The 16,929-nt window shown below is 42.1% G+C and overlaps 1 protein-coding gene across 11 annotated transcripts in view; it reads left to right on the forward strand.

Annotated features, from left to right (window-relative positions):
• The first annotated feature begins 125 nt into the window (after positions 1-125).
• The window catches only part of Cspp1 (centrosome and spindle pole associated protein 1), a 125,883-nt gene continuing 109,079 nt past the window's right edge, over positions 126-16,929 (forward strand). For 9 of the 11 annotated variants that reach the window (XM_029475063.2, XM_085835597.1, XM_029475064.2 and 6 more), the window contains exons 1-2: positions 126-331; positions 15,851-15,959. In XM_029475063.2, coding sequence (XP_029330923.1) covers positions 126-331; positions 15,851-15,959 — 315 coding nt within the window. Of the gene's footprint in view, positions 332-1,790; positions 1,890-15,662; positions 15,766-15,850; positions 15,960-16,929 lie in introns of those variants that run through there. The other 2 variants (XM_029475068.2, XM_029475074.2) reach the window with 2 other exon arrangements.

Genomic DNA, 16,929 nt, shown 5'->3' on the forward strand with positions numbered 1-16,929 from the left:
AAACACTTCCTTAGGGTTGGCTCGGCTCGGCTCGGCTAAGATCAGTCTTGCGGGTGAAACGAGAACATGCTGGCTCGGAAATCCGTACGTGTGAACTGCGAGGGACGCAAAGCCTCGGTGCGGGAATGGTACAGCCTTTCGCGCCCGAAGGCGGGACTGTTGGCCTGCCAGGAAGGAGTCGGCCGTCTCGGCTCGTACTGCGCAGACTCAGATGCCACCATATTGTGTGTAGGAGGGAACTTGAGTTTGGGGAACTATGTTTATGTGAGTGTAGGTGCTTCAAACGAAATAAATTGTTTGGAATACTAAATGTCTCTAGAGAAACAGAGGTGTAAGTATCTCCGGATTATTGGTTTTGGAGGGGGAAGATCGCGTGACTCTTTTAAGATAATTTGCGGTGTTAAGCCTCCGGGGTTTGTGTTTGGCGTTTCGCTTTTGTGTTTTCGCTACTGTTGCGAGGTGGCAAGCAAAAGTCGCCGATTGCTAAGATTAACTTTTTTGAGGACTTTATAGGGTAACATTTTATACAAGTGTTAGGAGCTGTGAATGCCTTAGGCGCTACTTTTTAAAAAAGGTTTGTCTCAGTGCAGATTTAATCTCCGCAATCTGTGCCTTCCAGCAGTTAAGGTGAAATTTGTTTCAGTCGTATTTTTAGGTTTTCTTCCCTCACATTCTTATCCCCAATTGCCCACTAGACTGTAAGTTGAAGGCATGCATGAAATTTGTGTTTTATTTAATTCTAATATATTTATTTTTTTTTTTTCGTAACACGGTTCTTAAAGACTTCTCCAGCTTCATCATCTTCTTTTAGCTCCCCCAACCCAGCTTTTCATTCTATTAGAACTTTTTTCCTTGGCTTGGTAATATATTAGTTGTTAGGCATTGCTTGAAATGCTCGTCTTGACATTTCTGCTTTAGAGCACACAGATTTTAAAAAGCACAGCTCGGAGATGCCTTTCCTTAACTCTTCGTCAGTAACTGCTCCTTCACAGGAATTCGAAGCCTCTGTAGCTGCTTCACCTGGACCTTTTGCTTTGTGTTGTATTCCCCCAACTCCCCGGGTTTTTGCAGTTCTGGAACTCTGTAGTCCAGGCTGGCCTCAAACTAGAGAGCTGCCTGCTTCTTGAGTGCCTGCTTCTTGATTCAAGGCGTGCACCACTACAGCCCGTCTGTATCCTCTTCTAATGCAGGTGCTTATAGCTTGGGCTACAGGAGACCCTGTTTCAAAAAGTCAAGGAGCTGGGCAAACAAAACAGAGCAAGGACATTGCAACATTATTCTAATTCCAGTACTTGGGAGGTGGAGAATGGAGAATCAAGAGTTCCAACCCCGCTTTCTCCCTGGACTATTGGAGACAAAATAATGAAACCAAAAATAAAAATAGAACCTTCTTACAGTATAACTTAGGGCACACTAGGGACATTAGAGTACATTAGTATCTTTAGTTCTTTCTGAGCTTTTCCAGTGGTAACAATAATACACAGCCACTCGAAACATACAGAATAACATGTTGAAATGGTAATGAAAGCCCAGGACAGAGAGTTGACCAGACTGCTGGTGCGGACATTCCTCCTCTCACAGCCACACTTCATGACTTCCTGGGCTTGGACGGCTGGGATTTAGCCTGGGAGTGGCCACATTTCTGGAATCCCTGGGCACCGCAGCGGGTGCACCGGGTGACCTCCGGGGCTGCAGGGGGCGCCCTTGGCCGCGCGGCCTCCGCCAGCAGCCCGAGGGGGCGGGGCCGCGCCTGGCCGTTGGTGGAGGGCGGGCGGGGGGCTGGGCTTGGGAGGCGGAGCCCTGAGCGGGCGACCGGTTTTTAGGTCCGCGCCGGGGTCGCCGGAACCACCGACTGTGGAGCCCGCCGGGAGCGTGGCTTCTCGCTGGGAGTAAGTCCCTGGGTAGCGAGTGTGGAAGGCTGTGCGAAGAGTCGGCGCCCTGGCGCTGGAGGCCGGCCCGGGTCGCTGTAGCCGGGCGGGGGTTCGAGCCTGCCGGGCGGAGCCGGGAAGCTCCGGGGTGTTGTGGGGGCAGGGTTTGAGGCGCGGGTCGCGAGGCGGTGGCCCGGTTTGGCCCCAGGTCCTGGTCCCGAGGCTGCCGGGCTGGGGGCGGTGCCCTGCACACGCGCAGCAGACTCCCGGGCCGCCTCTGGGCCCGCCGGTTGCCTGACAACGCGTTGACGCTTTCAGAGGCATCTGCCACCCGCTGCGTCTCTGGAGACCTTAGTGGCTCTCCTGCGCCTTCTCTTCTGCTGGCGCATCGCTGCTAAGTCTCACAGAGTGCTTGCACCTGGAGGGTTGGCTAATGTTTAACACTTTGCAAGTTAAACTTAATCTTCTCCATATCCCTATGAAATCTGCTGCTTTTTTCTCACGGTGGCTGCTTGAGGAGAGAACTTTCTCGGCCTTGATATTAGTATCTTTGTGTGGAATTAGAATCAGGTTTGAAAGAAATACGTACTGTGTGTGTGTGTGTCTATATATATATATATATATATATATATATATATATATATATGTGTGTGTGTGTGTGTGTGTGTGTATCTATCTTAGTTTTCTCTCCTCCTACAGAATTCCAGCTGTCAAACTCCGTCATCGGCCATGGCTGCAAGTGTCTACGTTTTGAGCCATTTTTTCCAGACCCGAATCAAGTTTTCATTAAATGTTAGCAGTGAGACTCATCTTTTGAGATATATCTGGCTCTGAAGATAATAAGATTAAGAAGCTAAAGTAGAAGAAGTTTTGATAAGACCTAGTTTTCTTTCTTTTTTTTTAATTTTTAATATTTTTTTATTACATATTTTCCTCAATTACATTTCCAATGCTATCCCAAAAGTCCCCCCATTACCCCCCCCCCCCCCCCCCACTTCCCTACCCACCCATTCCCAATTTTTTGGCCCTGGCGTTCCCCTGTACTGGGGCATATAAAGTTTGTGTGTCCAATGGGCCTCTCTTTCCAGTGATGGCCGACTAGGCCATCTTTTGATACATATGCAGCTAGAGTCAAGAGCTCCGGGGTACTGGTTAGTTCATCATGTTGTTCCACCTATAGGGTTGCAGATCCCTTTAGCTCCTTGGGTATTTTCTTTAGCTCCTCCATTGGGAGCCCTGTGATCCATCCAATAGCTGACTGTGAGCATCCACTTCTGTGTTTGCTAGGCCCTGGCATAGTCTCACATGAGACAGCTATATCTGGGTCTTTTCAGCAAAATCTTGCTAGTGTATGCAATGGTGTCAGCGTTTGGAAGCTGATTATGGGGTGGATCCCTGGATATGGCAGTCTCTAGATGGTCCATCCTTTCGTCACAGCTCCAAACTTTGTCTCTGTAACTCCTTCCATTGGTGTTTTGTTCCCAATTCTAAGAAGGGTCACAGTGTCCACACTTTGGTCTTCATTCTTCTTGAGTTTCATGCGTTTAGCAAATTGTGTCTTCTATCTTGGGTATCCTAAGTTTTGGGCTAATATCCACTTATCAGTGAGTACATATTGTGTGAGTTCCTTTGTGATTGTGTTACCTCACTCAGGATGATGCCCTCCAGATCCATCCATTTGCCTAGGAATTTCATAAATTCATTCTTTTTAATAGCTGAATAGGGTATGGGGGACTTTTGGGATAGCATTGGAAATGTAATTGAGGAAAATACGTAATAAAAAAATCCATTATGTAAATGTACCACATTTTTTGTATCCATTCCTTTGTTGAGGGGCATCTGGGTTCTTTCCAGCTTCTGGCTATTATAAATAAGGCTGCTATGAACATAGTGGAGCATGTGTCCTTATTACCAGTTGGAACATCTTCTGGATAAAAGCCCAGGAGAGGTATTGCTGATTCTACCAGTAGTACTATGTCCAATTTTCTGAGGAACCGCCACCCTGATTTCCAGAGTGGTTGTACAAGCTTGCAATCCCACCAACAATGGAGGAGTGTTCTTCTTTCTCCACATCCTCGCCAGCATCTGCTGTCACCTGAATTTTTGATCTTAGCCATTCTGACTGGTGTGAGGTGGAATCTCAGGGTTGTTTTGATTTGCATTTCCCTGATGATTAAGGATGTTGAACATTTTTTCAGGTGTTTCTCTGCCATTCGGTATTCCTCAGGTGAGAATTCTTTGTTCAGTTCTGAGCCCCATTTTTTTAATGGGGTTATTTGATTTTCTGGAGTCCACCTTCTTGAGTTCTTTATATATATTGGATATTAGTCCCCTATCTGATTTAGGATAGGTAAAGATCCTTTCCCAGTCTGTTGGTGAAGACCTAGTTTTCAAACAGTTTGTACAGTGTAAGGTCCTAAAAGCAATCAAAACAATTTTATAGCTGGGTGTGGTGGCACATGCTTTTAATCCCTCCACTTTGGAGACAGAGGTAAGCAAATCTCTTGAGTTCTAAGCCAACCAGAGTTATATAGTGAGACCCTGTCTCCAGGGGGGAAAGAAAAGAAAAGAAAAAATGGCCTTATAGAAAGCCAGTTATTCTAAGAAGCTAAGTTTTATGTTGAAGAATGGCTTGTCATGTTGATAAGCAAAAAAGAGCTCCAAAAATGTAGGGAGACACTTTTTTTCTTTTTTGTTTTGTCCCCCCCCCCTTTTTGTGAACTTGCTGGGGTAAAGTATTTGCTGACGTGCTCCCATAGAGAGGATCTTTCTCTCTGGAATCTCTGGGATGGCCTGGGAGGGGAGCAGATAGGTTTAGATAAGGCAAACAGGAAAGGATGCTTTCAGGACACCTTTTCTAAAATGTGGTTTTTAGAAAAGCATCTCTTTAACTATTACAAACTTAAGCAAATTCCATCTCTTTAGGTGTGAGCCTAGCCTTTAATGCTTGAGACATCACCAGCCCTCTACACTACTTTATAAACATCCTCCTGAGTGTGCTGTGCTGTGCCCCTTAGAGAAGTGTATTAGCAGTTGTGCATGGCCAGAGCTACTGCATGACTGCCTGCTGCTGTCAGTGATGTATCAGGATGGCTGCTCAGGCTTTAATGCTTTCATTTATTTATTGGCTCCCGAATGGATCCTGTTCTCCAACCTCATGCTCTTCCCTCAGTAACATAACATAGGCGTCTTTAGCAAAGTTCCGAGTGATTTGTCCAGATTTGGATGGTACCCATAGTCACATGCTCATGTATATGCTAAGGAGAAGACGACTGTGAGACCCTTTCTGGGTGGTTTAATGAGAAACTTCATTTTCCCCTCTGTCTTTTATGCCTGCCCTTGTTCTTGTCTACATCTTATTTCTCCCTGAGCATCTGTCCCTAGTCCTTTTTTCTTGTAGTAGAGTCATTTTTTGCAGGTAGCTGCCTCTTTTTTTTTTCTTTCTTCGAGACAGGGTTTCTCTGTGTAGCCCTGTCTGTCCTGGAACTCACTTTGTAGACCAGGCTGGCCTCGGACTCAGAAATCTGCCTGCCTCTGCCTCCCGAGTGCTAAGATTAAAAGTGTGCGCCATCACGCCCAGCCAGGTAGTTGCCTCTTAGAGTTTTAATATTTTGGGGGTATATTTGTGAGATAGGGTCTCCATGTGTAGCCTAAAGTACCTCTCGTGCCTTGTCCTTCCAAGTCCTGGGATAATAGGTATGAGCCACATATCAAACACAACTTGTGGCCCCTCCCCACATCAGGTGTTTGGGATTGGGTGGCAGTGATCTCCTACGAAGCTACAGCCCCAACCCAATAACAAATAATAAATACATACATAGCTATAGCCCCCTCCCAATTCAGTGTCAACAGAAGTATTAATATTGCTAACTTTTTAAAATTGAAGATTTGTTTTTAGAATTATTTATTTTATGAGAATATACTGTAGCTGTCTTCAGACACACCAGAAGAGGGCATCAGATCCCATTACAGATGGCTGTGAGCCACCATGTGGTTGCTGGGAATTGAACTCAGGACCTCTGGAAGAGCAGTCAGTGCTCTTACCCCTGAGCCATCTCTCCAGCCCCAATATTGCAAGTTTTTGAGACACTGTCTTGCCATATAATATGCTCAAGCTGTCCTGGAACTCACTATATATTTGATGAAAGTTCTAGACATTTTAATTGTTGGTATCTTTACTGAATCCTTTAATGCTATCTCATATTTGCTCCCCAAATCCTAGACTGACTAGACTGTTGTCATGGCAGGGGATATGATCTAAATATTAATGCAAGAATCATGTGTTATTTTAGTCACCCTCCCCACAAATCTAGCATCGCTTGCAGTCTAGAATTGTACCCTGGTTTACAAGGGGAGTCATGCTCTGTTTCCCATTTTTCCATATTGGGGAGAGCATGTGCTCTGTCCTAGTTAGGAGAGGAAGAGATGGAGAGAATGTTTCCCCTTGTGTTGAGTTGGACTATGACAGCAGGTATCAGTAACCATTTTTTTTTTTGTTTGTTTGTTTGTTTTTTGTTTTTTTTTCGAGACAGGGTTTCTCTGTATCGCCCTGGCTGTCCTGGAATTCACTTTGTAGACCAGGCTGGCCTCGAACTCAGAAATCCGCCTGCCACTGCCTCCCAACTGGACTATTTAAATCTCACTCTATTTTAAATCTAGAGGCTTTCCCTCCATTCCTCTCTTATTCCCTCCCTTTCTCTCACCTTTTCTTTTACTTTTTTTTTTTTTTTTTGTGGGGGAGGTTAGGGTAGGCCTTTTTTTATTTTGGAAATTGATTCAGAATCTTATGCGTACTAAGTACATGCTCTGTTTTCAAGATGTACCTCTAGCCTGGATGTTTTAAAAAAGTGAATATACAAAGACTATGATAATATAGTGGTAGTTAATAAAGTAACTGGTTTAGTATCAGAGTCTTTGTTACATAGGTGATTTGTTATTTTTTTCTTCATAACTCTGTAGTAAGTAGTATTTTGATTTTATAAATGGAGACACTGGATTTTTAGTCCAGATCTTTTGGTGAAACTATTTTTTTTTTCTTTTTTCTTTTTTTTTTTTTTTTTTCGAGACAGGGTTTCTCTGTGTACCCTGGCTGTCCTGGAACTCACTCTGTAGACCAGGCGGCCTTGAACTCAGAAATCCGCCTGCCTCTGCCTCCCGAGTGCTGGGATAAAAGGTGTGCGCCACCATGCCCAGCGAAACTAATTTTTTTAAATTACTTTTATTCTTTTATAGTCTAACCGTTGCCCCTCTCCTCCTCCCTTCTGTATCCAAGAGGATGTCCCCCCTTACCCCACCAGACCTCCCCATTCCCTGGGGCCTCTAGTCTCTAGAGGGTTAGCTTTCTCCCACTGAGGCCAGACCAGGCAGTCCTCTGTTATAAATGAGTCGGGGGGCCTTAGACCAGCTCATGTATGCTGCCTGGTTGGTGGCTCACTGAGAGATCTCTGGGGTCCAGGTTAGTTGAGACTGCTGGTCTTCCTATGGGGTCACCCTTCTCCTCAGATTCTTCCAGCATTTCCTTAATTCAACCACAGGGTCCCAGACTTCAGTCTAATGGTTGGGTGTAAGTATCTGCATCTCTCTCTGTCATCTGCTTGTTGCCTCTCAGAGGACAGCTAGGCTCCTATCTGTAAGCACTTCATAGCATCAGTAATAGTGTCAGGCCTTGGAGCTGTCCCTTGAGAGATAGATCTCAAGTTGGGCCAGTCACTGGATTGATCGTCTTTCCCTCAGCCTCTTCTCCATTTTTGTTCCTGCAGTTCTTTCAGAAGGGAACAATTCTGGGTCAGAATTTTTGGCTGTGGGATGGCAACCCTACCTCTCCACTTGATGCCCTGTCCTTCTACTGGAGGTGGACGTTACAAGTTCCCTCTCCCCAGTGTTGGGCATTTCATCTAAGGTTTCTCCTTTTGAGCCCTGAGAGTCTCTCACCTCCCAGGTCTCTGGTGCTTTCTAGAGGGTCCCTATACCTCTTACCTCCCAAGGTTATCTGTTTCCATTCATTCTGCTGGCCCTCGGCTTCACTCCTGGCCCCTGACCCCATACCTGATGGTGTTTTCCTTTTCCCCTCCCTTTCCCTCTCCCCTCTCCAACCCAGGCTTTTCCCACTGCCTCCTGTGATTGTTTTCTTCTCCGTCCCAAGGAGGATTGAGGCATCATCACTTGGACCCTCTGGTTGTTAACCTTGAGTTAATAACCAGAAGGTTCTTGAGTTCTGTGGATTGTATCCTAGGTATTTTGTACTTTTTGTGCTAATGTCAACTTATTAGTGAGTACATAGCATGCAAGTCCTTTTGAGTCTGAGTTACCTCACTCAGGATCATACTTTCTAGTTCCATCCATTTAACTGCAAAAATCCGTAATGTCCTCATTCTTTTTTTTTTTTAATATGAATATAAATATATAATTTTACACTGCAAATATAATGTACATGTAAAAATATTAATTTGTAGAAAATCTTAATTACATGAGTTATTTTTTAAGGAAAAAATTTAAAACCACAATTCTTTCTTTAATTGGAAAGAAGTTAACATTGATTTCCAAAACCTAGAGAACCAGTACAAAGTTTTTTTTTTTTTTTTGGGTTTTTTTTTTATTTACATTTCTTTTTTTTTTTTGATTTTTAATATTTTTATTACATATTTTCCTCAATTACATTTCCAATGCTATCCCAAAAGTCCCCCATAGCGCCCCCCACTTCCCTACCCACCCATTCCCATTCTTTTGGCCCTGGCATTCCCCTATATTGGGGCATATAAAGTTTGCAAGTCCAATGGGCCTCTCTTTCCATTGATGGCCGACTAGGCCATCTTTCGATACATATGCAGCTAGAGACAAGAGCTCCGGGGTTCTGGTTAGTACATCATGTTGTTCCAACAATAGGGTTGCAGATCCCTTTAGCTCCTTGGGTACTTTCTCTAGCTTCTCCATTGGGAGCCCTGTGATACATCCAATAGCTGACTGTGAACATCCACTCCTGTGTTTGCTAGGCCCCGGCATCGTCTCACAAGAGACAGCTATATTTGGGTCCTTTCAGCAAAATCTTGCTAGTGTATGCAATGGTGTCAGCGTTTAGAAGCTGATTATGGGATGGATCCCTGGATACGGCAGTCTCTAAATGGTCCATCCTTTCATCACAGCTACGAACTTTGTCTCTGTAACTCCTTCCCTGGGTGTTTTGTTCCCAATTCTAAGAAGGTGCACAGTGTCCACACTTTGGTCTTCATTCTTCTTGAGTTTCATGCGTTTATCAAATTGTATCTTATATCTTGGGTATCCTAAGTTTTGGGCTAATATCCACTTATCAGTGAATACATATTCACTGTGTGTGAGTTCTTTTGTGATTGTGTTACTTCACTCAAGATGATGCACTCCAGGTCCATCCATTTGGCTAGGAATTTCATAAATTCATTCTTTTTAATAGCTGAGTAGTACTCCATTGTGTAAATGTACCATAATTTCTGTATCCATTCCTCTGTTGAGGGACATCTGGGTTCTTTCCAGCTTCTGGCTATTAAAAATAGGGCTGCTATGAACATAGTGGAGCATGTGTCCTTTTTACCGGTTGGGACATCTTCTGGATATATGCCCAGGAGAGGTATTGCTGGATCCTCCGGTAGTACTATGTCCAATTTTCTGAGGAACCGCCAGACTGATTTCCAGAGTGGTTGTACAAGCTTGCAATCCCACCAACAATGGAGGAGTGTTCCTCTTTCTCCACATCCTCGCCAGCATCTGCTGTCACCTGAATTTTTGATCTTAGCCATTCTGACTGGTGTGAGGTGGAATCTCAGGGTTGTTTTGATTTGCATTTCCCTGATGATTAAGGATGTTGAACATTTTTTCAGGTGCTTCTCTGCCATTCGGTATTCCTCAGGTGAGAATTCTTTGTTCAGTTCTGAGCCCCATTTTTTAATGGGGTTATTTGACTTTCTGGAGTCCACCTTCTTGAGTTCTTTATATATATTGGATATTAGTCTCTTATCTGATTTAGGATAGGTGAAGATCCTTTCCCAATCTGTTGGTGGTTTTTTTGTCTTATTGATGGTGTCTTTAGCCTTGCAGAAGCTTTGTAGTTTCATGAGGTCCCACTTGTCAATTCTCGATCTTACAGCACAAGCCATTACTGTTCTATTCAGGAATTTTTCCCCTGTGCCCATATCTTCAAGGCTTTTCCCCACTTTCTCCTCTATAAGTTTCAGTGTCTCTGGTTTTATGTGAAGTTCCTTGATCCACTTAGACTTGACCTTAGTACAAGGAGATAGGAATGGATCGATTCGCATTCTTCTACATGTTAACAACCAGTTGTGCCAGCACCATTTGTTGAAAATGCTGTCTTTCTTCCACTGGATGTTTTTAGCTCCCTTGTCGAAGATCAAGTGACCATAGGTGTGTGGCTTCATTTCTGGGTCTTCAATTCTATTCCATTGGTCTATTTGTCTGTCACTATACCAGTACCATGCAGTTTTTATCACAATTGCTCTGTAGTAGAGCTTTAGGTCCGGCATGGTGATTCCACCAGAGGTTCTTTTATCCTTGAGAAGAGTTTTTGCTATCCTAGGTTTTTTGTTATTCCAGATGAATTTGCAGATTGCACTTTCTAATTCGTTGAAGAATTGATTTGGAATTTTGATGGGGATTGCATTGAATCTGTAGATTGCTTTTGGCAAGATAGCCATTTTTACAATGTTGATCCTGCCAATCCATGAGCATGGGAGATCTTTCCATCTTCTGAGATCTTCTATAATTTCTTTCTTCAGAGACTTGAAGTTTTTATTATACAGATCTTTCACTTCCTTAGTTAGAGTCACATGTCCTCATTCTTAATAGCTGAATAGTATTCCATGTGTAAATGAACTGCATTTTCTGTATCTATTCTTCCGTTATGGGACACCTGGGTTGTTTCTAGCTTCTGGTTATCACAGATAAGGCTGATGTGAACAGTGGAACACACACGTGCCCCTGGGGTATGGTGGGGCATCTTTAGGGTATATGCCCAAGAGTCTTCCGGTAGGTCTATTTCCAGTTTTCTGAGGAACCTCCAGATTGATTTCCTGAGTGGTTACACCAGTTTTGTCACACCAGCAATGGAGGAGGAGTGTTCCTCTTTCTCCACATCCTTGCCAACATGTACTGTCACCTGAGTTTTTGATCTTAGCCATTCTGATTGCTGTAAGGTGGAATCTCAGGGTCATTTTGATTTGCATTTCCCTGATGACTAAAGACTTTGAACATTTCTTTAAGTGCTTCTTAGCCATCCTTCACAGACATGGAAAGAGTGAAAACGATTCTTAACAATAAAAGAACTTCTGGGGGAATCACTATACCTGACCTCAAGCTATATACAGAGCAATAGTGATAAAAACTGCATGGTATTTGTACAGAGACAGACAGGTCAATGAATGGAATTGAATTGAAGACCCAGAAATAAACCCACACACTTATAGACACTTGGTCTTTGACAAAGAAGCCAAAAATATACAACGGAAAAAAGAAAGCATCTTCAGTAAATGGTGCTGGCCTAACTGGCAGTCTGTATGTAGCAAAATGAAAATAGATCCATATTTGTCACCTTATACAAAGCTCAAGTCCAGGTAGGTCAAGGACCTCAACACAGAACCAGATACACTGAATCTAATAGAAGAGAAAGAGCCTTGAACTTATTAGCATGGGGAATGGGGAGGTGGGGAAATTCCCTAAACAGAACTCCAATGGCTCAGGCTCTAAGATCAAGAATTGATAAATGGGACCTCATGAAGTTGAAAAGCTCTGTAAGGCAAAGGACATAGTCAGTAGGACAAATTGGCAACCTACAGATTGGAAAAAAAAAACTTCACTAACCCCACATCTGATAGAGGGCTAATATCCAAAGTATATAAAGAACTCAAGAAGCTAACCTCCAAAACACCAAACAACTCAATTAAAAGTGGGATATAGAGCTAAACAGAATTCACAACAGAGGAAACTGTTTTTCTTGAAAACTATTTCTCATCTATGTGCTATGTAGCTTCTGGAGAAAATTACCTGATAATAATACCATGAAAAAAATGTACATTTTATAGTGTCTGGACAATGCAGAATCACATTTAGTCTTTTTTTTTTTTTTTTTTCCAGCAGATTTTGGATGGGGCGATTTAATCCTTAAATTATAAACATTCTTAGTATATTTTGTTTCTTGGCCTTGCCCGTCAGTCCAGCCTCCATTATCTACTAAATAACTTGTGCATAATTTACTGGTTGAAATGCTTTTATGTAAATTGTTGCACACTTTTAGGAATACCAAGAAAAGCAGCCATGATGGCTACAAGGGTTTCATTGTTTATGCCTTTGTGTCCTGTTGATAGTAAAACGTTGTACAGGGTATCAGCACCAGATAACCTGTTTATGTGCATAGCAGCAAAACCCCGCCATGCAGAAACAGAGCCCCAAGACTGGAATGACCATTGCTTCTTTACCAGTTTCATTTTAACCTCATACTATAGTTAAGATTTATTATGAATTTTTAATTAGAATTTAATTAAAAATTTTCCCACTTCCTGATGGCAAAGTTCTGTTCTCTTTCACTTTTTCCGAAGTCACCCAGTTCAAGATCCAGTCATATAATTATTTCCCAGCACCCTCTTACTAAGAAACTTGGGTTGCCATTATTGTGTGTTCTTCATGCATCCATACATCAGTGTAGTAGTAGTTTATCTAAATTGTTTAACTACAGTATTGCTCCTAATAGTCTTTGGCAAAAGGTCATTACTGGGGAAAAGGCTATTGGTTAATAGATACTTTATGGTAGTTACTGTTACCTAAGATGAGTTTCAGAAGTTGTAGTAATAATTGGTACTAAGTTACTGTTAGGAGGGAATCCTGACATTTTATCCAGCTTCAGTTCTTCCTCATTCATTCAAGTGAACATTGCCCAGCATTTACTTGTGGGTTATCCCTACCTGTGTTCATTTGACCCCATGTTTGTCCTTGTATCTTAAATAGTTGCGTTCTGTTTTGATGGAGTATATTGAAGATTGACTGCTTTAAACTTGGGCTCTTTTCTGCCTGTCTCTGTCCTGAGTAGGGAGTAACTGAGATGGCAAGTGCTTAGCATTTCTGTCTGTTGAAAACACTTACTTACCTCTTAAGCAAACATCCTTGATGTTGTTCAGATGTGATTCTTGAATTTTAACCATGTTTGGAAATTTCTGTTAGCATGTCTTACTAGTTTCAACTTAATGTATGTGAACTAAACTTTTTCAAACCAGACAGCTTGCTGGGATTTGTGTTTTAGGGTTCCATATCTCCAGGCCTTGTGGCATTAGTGACTAGTAGCTCCTTCTTGTCCCATATTTTGTTACTGAATTTGATACATTTTTAGAAGAAAAGTATTTTTTTTTTCCTAGAAACTAGAAACATTACAGTTTCTGTCCAGTGTGGTGATACATACCTTTAATCTCAGCACTCTGGCTGGATAGATAGATAGGTGGGTATCTTAGAGTGCAAGGCCAACCTGATCTACATAGTAATTTCAGGTTAGTCAGGACTACGTAGAGAGATTCATCCTTTCTTTCTCTCTCTCTCTCTCTCTCTCTCTCTCTTTCTTTCCTTTCTTTCTTTCTTTCTTTCATTTATTATTATATATGTAAGTACACTGTAGCTGTCTTCAGACACTCCAGAAGAGGATGTCACATCTCATTACAGATGGTTGTGAGCCACCATGTGGTTGCTGGGAATTGAACTCAGGACCTCTGGAAGAGCAGTCAGTGCTCTTAACCTCTGAGCCATCTCTCCAGTCCCCAAGAGATCCTTTCTTAAAAACAAGAATAACAAAACTAGCTTTGGTGAAGAAAGTAATCTTTTTAAGAAGTTGTAAATAATATACACTGAACACACAGGTCTTGCAGCTGTTGTGGGTTCGTAAGAGTGAGAGCTGGCTCATTCCCAGAACTCAGCATTTCTCAGCAGCCCTCCCCAGCTTCCATCTCCTGGATTCTTTTTCTCGTTTCCGTGATGCTCTCGAGTCCTGGCTGTGTGAACATAGATGTCCTTTTTGGGTTCACACATTCACAGTCACATATTCTTTTCAGCACAGACCAGTTGTGGATGTGTTAGCAATGGTCCCTGCAGAAAGAGAAGCACCTCTGACTAAAGTGCATAGTCACACAGATCTGTGTGTATGAATGTACATATGTAGCAGGCAGTTTGACAGCACAATAACCGTAGTATGTTCCCTCCTAGGGCCTTTGGTTCACTCTGTTCAACATGCCTCAGATCCAAGCGGAAAGTGGTTGGTCATCCCTTCATAACAGTCATACTACCATTTGCCACAGTGGGCATATCTTCCCTATCAGGGTCTGGTGCTGGGTAGGACCATGGATGGCCACCCTGCTCCTAGTGGTCTATATAACATCTTCTAAGCTAATTACAAAGTGGAATTTTTTTAGAAAAAGGAATTTGGATAGGAGGTTCCTTGAATAGCTAGACTGTGCTCTCAGAGACATAAATTATTAACTGAAAATCTTGGTGCTAGATATGGGATTATCCATGAGTTTGTGCTCATGAAGGTTCTGGAGGTTTCTCAGAAAGCACAGTTATTGTCTTTTTCCTTGGTTGCCAACCACAACTAGGTGATAACACTCCATTGCTGAGGACACCATATGTTTGGCTTGTAGAGCATAGAGAAAGCAGACTTGAACTGACTAGGAAGCTTACTCTCTTGTGTAGCTTATATATGATCCATTTATGTGAAACTTCCAAGTTAGACAATTATGGCAATAGGTAAGACATGATTAGTTCTCTGAGATCAGAGGAGGAGTGACTGTAGAGGGGAAAACCCCTGTGTGTTGTTGACCCTGTCTGGAGAGTTGGACAGAGACATTGTGTCTCAGAATAAGGCTTGTTTTTAAAGTTAAGCACAAGGGAGGCAGCCTGTGGGCAAACTCTTAAACAGATGCTAAGCCCAGGAAAAGGATACATAGCTTTTTAGCATCTGCAGGGTCCTGCACTGCTGTTCTCATCGCATTAGAGAGGAGTTACGTTACTCATGGGCTCTCCTGCTCAGGACACTTTTCTTTTTGTTGTGTTTTGGGGGTTGGGGGAGCCTTATCATGTAGCCTTGGGTCTCCTAGATCACTGTCTAGAATAGGCTGCCTGGTCGAGCTTACAGAGCTACCCTTGCCTCTGCTTCCAGGTGCTAGGATTCAGATGCTGGGTGAGTGCAGCCACTCCTAGCCTTCATCACGATGAGTTTCCCAGCAGTGTCTCAGCACCCTTGAAAGTCTGCATGGGATTTTTACTATTTGAATAAAGCAGATGTTATTCTCTGCCTATTTTATGCACATATGTGCCCTTACTATCTGGGAAATCTTTGTTTAGGACAAGCTCAGGTACTCAGTTTTAGGCTATCACAGAAAGGTTATAATAATATTCTTTATTAATATATTAACTATACATACTACTTTTTTTTTTTTTTTGGAGACAGGGTTTCTCTGGCCTTGAACTCAGACATCTGCCTGCTTCTGCCTCTTAAGTACTAGGATTAAAGAGGTGTGCCCCAAAGACTTACAATTAATTTCAAATAGTTTTTTTTAGAGAAACGTATTTTAAAGATTTAAGCTTTTCATTTCCTTTTGTTCTTTGATTGTGTGACTATGGATTGTGGTAGTGGCTGCCGATCTCATTTGTTACTACTTTTTTTTCTTTTACTTATCATATAATTGTATAGACTGTTTCATTGTGAAGTTTTCTTTCATGCATATAAAGTACTTTGACCATATTTCTCTTTCTGTACATTAACCTGCATTGTAGCCTCTTCTGGGAAATTGAAGAGGAAGAGACAGATGGTATTGATGTTTATGCGTCAGTATGAAGTTCACAATATGATAATAGAGTGAAGACCTTGTTTACAATATGATAAGTATGGACTAAGACCTTGTTTTAATACTTAGCTAAAACCACTGCAATATCATTGTGCTCACTGGAGACTTTTTTTTTTTTTTCAGAATCTACAAAATGGCAGATAGCTTGGATGAATTTATTGAAGAGCAAAAAGCAAAACTGGCCAAAGACAAAGCAGAATTGGAAAGTGATCCACCTTACATGGAGATGAAGGCAAGATTAGTAATTGTCTTGCAATGTGTTTCATTAAATTGGATTTAGTGGTGTACTCCTTTAATCGCAGCATTTGGGAGGCAGAGGCCTTTGAATTACTGTAGTTTGAGGCCAGCCTAATCTATATAGCAAGAATTCTATGCTAGTCAGAGCTACATAATGACACCCTGCCTCAAAAGCAGACAAACAAAACCAGTTCTGCCCCGAAAACCCAACCAACAACGATAAAAACCCAACTTAACATGCTTCATTGAGACTGTTTCTGAGGGCTACACCAGTGAGGCATTTGGACTTTTGTTTCATACTTGGGTTTGCTTGGGACACCATTGTTCTGGTTCTGAGACTGACTAGGTATCAGGTGAGGGGTTTTGAGTGTACTTTTTGGTGGGATTTTTTGATCTCACAATATTCTGTTTTGTAAGTGTTGTAATAATTGATTAACAAGCTGAACAGAAGACAGGTTAAACCTCAAGATTTTTATGAGAAAAATAGTATTAAATGAATAATAAATGTTTTGAAATACATATTAGTAAATTTACACGGGTAATTTATTCTGTACTATTTGCTTTTTAGAACAAGATGTTATAGTTGTTTCTGAAAAGCAATGTCTGGAAAGTTTTCTTAAGTTGTTTTTATTTTGACATAAGAGTTGTTGTATTTAGCAGATACTGAGATTGTGCTAGGAGCCATGCTGGGCTCTGGGAACACTGCACTGATGCAGACAGATGCCGTCTCTCATGGGCTCAGAAAGTGTTAACAAGTTGGCCTGTGCCATGGGTTCTATGTCATGAGCTTATCTGTATAAAATGGCTTGCTGTAAGACACTTCTGACTTACATGTTTCCCACTGTCTCATTTGGTTTAGCATCTGTCCCACACAGATAACCAAATTAAGATGATACGACATAATAACTGTACATTTTATTATATAAGTTAACATGATAGTACTCATATGAGTAGGGTACAGCTTT

This window comes from Mus caroli, unplaced genomic scaffold (genome assembly GCF_978045245.1).
Source record: "Mus caroli unplaced genomic scaffold, Mus_caroli_1 scaffold_1, whole genome shotgun sequence".
Lineage (NCBI taxonomy): Eukaryota > Metazoa > Chordata > Mammalia > Rodentia > Muridae > Mus > Mus caroli.